This window comes from Lacerta agilis, chromosome 6 (assembly GCF_009819535.1).
Source record: "Lacerta agilis isolate rLacAgi1 chromosome 6, rLacAgi1.pri, whole genome shotgun sequence".
In the NCBI taxonomy this organism is placed as follows: domain Eukaryota; kingdom Metazoa; phylum Chordata; class Lepidosauria; order Squamata; family Lacertidae; genus Lacerta; species Lacerta agilis.
In genome coordinates this window covers 4,231,218-4,237,708 of record NC_046317.1, presented here as the reverse complement: position 1 = coordinate 4,237,708, position 6,491 = coordinate 4,231,218, and the positions used below count along the sequence as shown (strand labels likewise).

The 6,491-nt window shown below is 45.8% G+C and overlaps 1 protein-coding gene across 1 annotated transcript in view; it reads right to left on the bottom strand.

The window, feature by feature from the left end:
- Window positions 1–2,286: 2,286 nt before the first annotated feature.
- Window positions 2,287–6,491, bottom strand: part of PAPPA2 (pappalysin 2) — a 143,626-nt gene continuing 139,421 nt past the window's right edge. Inside the window, exons 21-22 of the mRNA XM_033151073.1 lie at window positions 5,231–5,329; window positions 2,287–2,646 (exon numbers count right to left, since the gene is read on the bottom strand). Of these exons, the coding sequence (XP_033006964.1) occupies window positions 2,572–2,646; window positions 5,231–5,329 (174 nt within the window). The 3' untranslated portion in view covers window positions 2,287–2,571. The remainder of the gene's footprint in view (window positions 2,647–5,230; window positions 5,330–6,491) is intronic.

Genomic DNA, 6,491 nt, shown 5'->3' with positions numbered 1-6,491 from the left:
GTGGTTAGATGCATTGCATGCATCTCTGGGCAAAATGTATTATATATATATATATATATATATATATATATATATATATACACACACACACACACACACACACACACACACACACACATATATACAGGTGAAACTCGAAAAATTAGAATATCGTGGAAAAGTCCATTTATGTAAGCAATTGTTTTCATTAGCTACTGGAGTTTAATATATGAGATAGACTCATGACATGCAAAGCGAGATATGTCAAGCCTTTGTTTGTTATTATTGTGATGATTATGGCATACAGCTGATGAAAACCCCAAAGTTGAGATTGTTAATTTGGGGATCTCATCAGCTGTATGCCATAATCATCACAATTATAACAAATAAAGGCTTGACATATCTCGCTTTGCATGTCACGAGTCTATCTCACATATTAGTTTCACCTTTTAAGTTGAATTACTGAAAGAAACGAACCTTTCCACGATATTCTAATTTTTCGAGTTTCACCTGTATATCAGAGCAGCTGCAGGTTAGCCTAAACTGCCTTAGGAAGAGGTTGGGGGGGGGGAGTTTAATTCATTCGCTCCCTGCCCCAGGCCCAACAAAAATCTCTGAAGCCGCCAGTTGCATTTCAATGGAAGCTTCAGCTTGTGCCATTTGGCGCTTCCCTTGAAATGCTAATGTCGGGCTTCACCATTGCCCTGTGAAACTAGAATGCACCCTATACAACCATGCATTCCTGCAGCTGTGCCTGGTAGAGAGCCAGCTCTCTTGCGGTGTGTGTGTGTGTGTGTCTTGCTCTGCCAGGACTGATCTTCTCACTGTGAGAACGCAGTGGTAACACTCTGCAGAATAAAACTTGAGAACCACTTGTCCAGAGCAAACACATATATACCACACGCTGTTCTGGAGCAGTAAAGTATCATAATGGTGTGTGCATTCTAAAGCAGGGATCACAACAAAAAACAGATTTCTTTTTGAGAAGGGGACAGGCAGTTCCTTGATCGGTGGAGGGATTTTCTTTTTTTGAATGTGTGTGGGGTGCTTAGGCGTGCTCTGTGTGTTTGTGATTGAGAAATACATTTGGGCAGAGGAAGGGAGATTTGCATGTGTGGTCTGCAGGTGGGCGTGGCAGGAAAGGAGAGGTAATTGCGTATGATCTGTGAGAGGTGTATATGGTATATGTTTGAGCATGGCACCAGTATGTGTGTGTGTCAATATTGTGTTGTTTCCGGAATCAGGAGCAGCAGAATTAGCACATGACTCCCCATTGGAACGACTGCACTCCCCCTAATTTTATGTTATACCACGCTCCCATGGCAGCCATTTTTGTGACTGGTGCCCACAGCACTAACCTGTGCCTGCAAGTCCCAAAATGTTGGTGACCCCTGTAGTTCAGCAGTAAAAGCCCACAAAAGTTGCCTGTTAGACGATGTGAAGCACCACAGGACTGGTGCAGGACTGAAAGAATCTCCCACCTGTGTCCAAACAGGAAAGCTTTTTTAGAAAGCTGCGTCTTTCCGGACACAACATGGCCAGGATAGCAAAACTGAAGACGGGTTACTTGTAGGCTTATTTTCAAGTCTTCCCTGATGTAGGGGCCCAGTACAGTAATGTTAAGTTACTTTTTAAAAAAACAGTGCTCTTTTTAATGTTCAAATGTGCAGATTTTCTGTTGTAGCCTTTGGCCTTTATAGGTACCAATTATCTGAGACTGGTGGGGATCTCCTGTTACACTGAAGTACCCATCTTGTGGTCAGTTTATGCAGTGGGCAGAATCAAATGGTAAAGCTTTTCCTGGGCTGCACCACTAATATTCTGTACCCATAGCGAAAAAACAAATAGAATAGAAGGGGGGGCTGTGTGGGGCTGGAGGGGGCCTTCAAACATGCAATCTTACACCAGAGAAACAACAACAACAACAACAACATTACTACTTGACTCTGCCGTTCGCATAAACCAGAAATCCCTCTGCGTCTGACACTCAAGTTTTCTGATGTCCCATGCTTCACAGCAGCACGTTTTAGCTTAACGATCAGCAAATAAAAATATAATATAGATTTGTAATAAAATTATGCTTAAATATTTGCAGACAAATCACTTTTCCCCTCTCTTCCCACCCTTACCCCCGCATTTGCAAAAAATAAAAATAAAATCAAGCCCTAGACAGTGAATGAGGGTAGCTGGGCAGACTGACAAAATTCAGAGCAAAGACAGTTGTAGGTGTCAAACCATTTATACAGTAATGCACTGAAGGCAGCCTCGGGGGCCTGATCCAGAGCCGGCCGAGCTGACAAGGCTGAGGAACAGGCCTTTGGCTGGCACTTTGATTCTGATGGGAAAGAAGCTGAATGGGGTGTCGTAAGGCTGTTTGCTTCCTCTCTGGCACACCTTCCCCACGCTTGCTCTCTGCCTCCTTGTCACTGCTTTCTTCCTTCCACACGCACTTGTGCCTCTCATAGCACCAGGTCTCTGTGCCCCTGCGTTCCACCGGAGTCCTTCCCATCAGCCCTGCGTTCCCGCTCCTCCACAAGCCTGTGTCGTATCCTCCACTCGCTTCCCAGACGGCACAAGCGTCCCTGGCTGCTGTCACTGGTTCTCTTCTGCGGCTGGGTCTCGACAGGTGCACTCGTCCCGGTCACAGCCGATAGGAAATACGACCACCTGGGGAGAGTGGGCAAGAAGCTTGCTTAGGGAGCAGAATGCATCCACCTGAAGGCAGGTTCCTCACTTGGTATTAACAGCCAGAATGAAAAAAGCAGGCAAAATTAGTGGAGATCTGGCATGCCTTCTCTCACCTAGAGCCTTGCACAAACCAGATTCAGTGCACTAAGCCTTTGCTGTTCTCTTGGAAGCTTTTCAGATTTTGTCATTCTGACCTGATGAAAGGGCAATTTGAGCTACCATATTTTCTGCTCCATAAGACGCACCTAGTTTTTAGCGGAGGAAAGGGGGAAAGCCCTGCTTTTTTGAGGATCAGCTGAAAGTGCTGCAGCTTTTTTTTTTGCAAAGGGAAAAGCCCTGCTTTTTTGAGGATCAGCTGAAAGTGGTGCAGCTTTTTTTGCAAAGAGGAAAAGCCCCCTTTTATGGGGTTCAACTCACAGTTCTGCAGCTTCTAGTCCTACAGCCATTTCTACAGTTTCCAGACAGATAATCTAATCAGCCAGTCACATGTCCTGGGGAAACAAACAGCCTCCCTCTGCATTCAACAATGGGCAAGGGGCGGGGCTGGAAAGGGAGCCTTATCTCTCTGCCCGATCACTTGCTGAACAGCTGTTCAGCGGCTGCCTTTCAACACCCAGGGACCATGCATTCGCTCCATAAGATGCACAGACATTTCCCCTTACTTTTTAGGAGGAAAAAAGTGTGTCTTATGGAGCGAAAAATACGGTATTTGGCCTTTGAGATCAAACTTTGTCTGACCTGAATCAGTTTAAATAAAACAAAAAAAAGAGGGATTGACTGGGTATTTTGCAGTGATGCCCGATGTCTCACTCCAGCCCTACAGTCAACCCTTCTCAGCTGTTTGGTTTGGCTGCTGCTCAGAGGAAGCTTCACCAGCTCTGTGTTTCCTCAACCCATTGACCTCTGCCATCCAGCAAAACTCTTCCCTCCATCACCAAGATACCAAGAGGGGAATGGGCTCCAGGTGGCCTCCGCTCTGTGCTCAAGGCAACATCCCATCTCTAGACCAAGATCCCAAGAGCTAGACTCCCAAACCCTTCTCTTCTTCTTGAGTGATGGAAAGGAAAATGATGTAAGACGCACAACAAAAAGGATGGAAGAGAAGAACCAGACTTGCACATATCTGGAGTGAGGATTGACTGAAGATCTTTTGCACAGATAACATGCAGGGGGCAAGAGAATATGATCAAGAAGAATGAACTAAGTCCCAACCTGTCCCAAAGCAGGGAACTGAACCACAACTTTCAGGGAGTTGGTAGATAACTGAGCTCTGATCAGGGAGCTGTGGGTCAGTTCAGTTCATATCAGAATATACAGAGATCAAGCAGTTCAAGCATCGCTGGCAAAAGCCCCATTCATTCATAGAAAAGGCACTTGCAGAACCGTTAACAGGAAAGATATGCAAACCACTGGAAGTGGTTCACATATGAATGCCTATAAACACATGCCTATAAACATGTGAATGGGCCATGAAAGTCACAGCAGCACAACCGTTAGTTATTATACCATTTCAGATACAATGCTTTTCAGTAGAGTCAGTTCAACCATTAAATGGACAGTCATCAACTATAATTAAATGTAGGAGGGAAAACAATGTACTTGCATGTGTGAATTGGCACTTAGCAATGTCCTTTTAAAAAAATGGTAATAAGGCACCCCCAGCTTCCCCCAATTTCAGCCAAATTACGTCACTCCTGTAGTCTGAAACAGTGCTAAATGAGCTATTGCAAAAAAATAAAGGGGGGTAGGTCCTCCTCCAGTGAAATAGCTTAGCTATATTAGAAACCAATGCAAGCTGGGTGGGGCTTGTGAGTCCTATTATCTGAAGCTTTAACCTCAGAATCTAAGCACGGTCTCTGAAGCTAATTGCTTTTTGGTAAGTAGCTAAGGGGGGAACTACGTACCGCCAGTGGAGGCCAAGAGAGCAGGGTGCAGGACTAGATGGACCATTGGCCTGATCCAGCAAGCTTTTCATATGTTCTCACTGGGGCAAATGTGGTGCTGCCCAACCAACACCTGCCTGCTGTTTAAGTTGCAACCAGCCTGCCTGCCAGCTTCCTCCTCCTTGGTCTCCATGTTGCCCTTGTAAGGGAGCAGGGTGGGCACAAAACCAGAATGAGTTGGCTCTCCTTGCCGTTGGCTCTGGTTCCCCCTAACTGCTTCCTACTTCCCCCTCGCCAGTCCCAACAGGCCCCAGCCACCACTGCAGGCGGCAACAGCATGCAACTTGGAGCCCCTTCTTCATGGCAAGGTGCCCTTGCGGGGGAATTTTGCATTAGAATGAGAATGTGGAGTGCTTACCCTGTCACTACCAGTCAATTTTCCCCTAAAACTCTCCCCACACTGACTGCCTTTACTCATGCGGCTACTTTTACCCTCACCAATGTTCTGGGCCGGTGCTTACCTCGCAGTCCTCGCTTGTGGGGGTAACAGCAGGTTAGGGAGGTGGTTGGGGGAATACAGGCTGGCAGGGGAAGGGTTAAGCACTCTCCAAAACTAACGGACCCAGCCCTGAACTGTAAATGTGCTGAGTTGTTGGGTGATTAACCAACATCCCACCTACCTTCCTGGAGGAGACAGTGGAGGAGCAACAGTCCCCTCCGTCATACTGGCAGTAGGCCCGGTTGTTGGCAGTGTCGCACCAGCCATCAGCTTCAAAAGGCTAGAAAAAGAGAGAGACATTCAGTGAGCAGGAAAACAGAAGAGGAGACTGCTCCGGGGTCAAAAAATAATGAAAATACTACTGACAATGAGAATAACTAGATATAATAATGTATGAACATATTGCATTCATTTGACTACAAATTACATCTCACACCTCCCAGAATCACAAAGTTTCTTGTAATTTAAGTCAATTAGCTGAGCAGTATTCTAAGACAGACTTCTTCAACCTGATGTCTCCCAAACGTTTTGGACCAACTCCCATCATCCCTCACCCCTGGACCATGCTGGTCAGGGCTGATGAGAAATGCCACAAGGAAGGTTATTTCAGTAGAGAGATTAAAAAAGCTCCAACGTCCACCTGGCAATTCCTTGAAGCATTGTACAACGGCATTTGCAACCTTTAGCGGTCCCAAATAATCCTGGGAATCAAAGTTACTGCACACATGCCACGATTTTATGCAAACCCAAAAGGAAACTGAATACAAAATTCAGTTTACTAATTGTCTCAGCATTATTGCTTTTGAAGCTGTTGGCAGTTATGGCTGCAAATATACGTTTGTAATCCATGTGCAACTAAGCAGAATAAGCTACGTTGTAAAATATGCTGAATTTTCAAAGTTCTCCATGTTGTTGAATTCCGTTTCGCTTGGCACAGAATTTTTGTTTGTTATATTTTTCTTTAACCACAGACTGTTGTTGTTCAGTCGTTCAGTCATGTCCGACTCTTTGTGACCCCATGGACCAGAGCACGCCAGGCACCCCTATCCTCCACTGCCTCCTGCAGTTCGGCCAAACTCATGCCAGTCGCTTCGAGAACACTGCCCAACCATCTCATCCTCTGTTGTCCCCTTCTCCTTGTGCCCTCCATCTTTCCCAACATCAGGGTCTTTTCCAGGGAGTCTTCTCTTCTCATGAGGTGGCCAAAGTACTGGAGCCTCAACTCCAGGATCTATCCTTCCAGTGAGCACTCTGGGCTGATTTCTTTAAGGATGGATATGTTTGATCTTTTTGCAGTCCATGGGACTCTCAAGAGTCTCCTCCAGCACCATAATTCAAAAGCATCAATTCTTCGGCGATCAGCCTTCTTTATGGTCCAGCTCTCACTTCCATACATTACTACTACAGACTAGCTCCCATTATTCTTTACCAGAGGCCTCTTA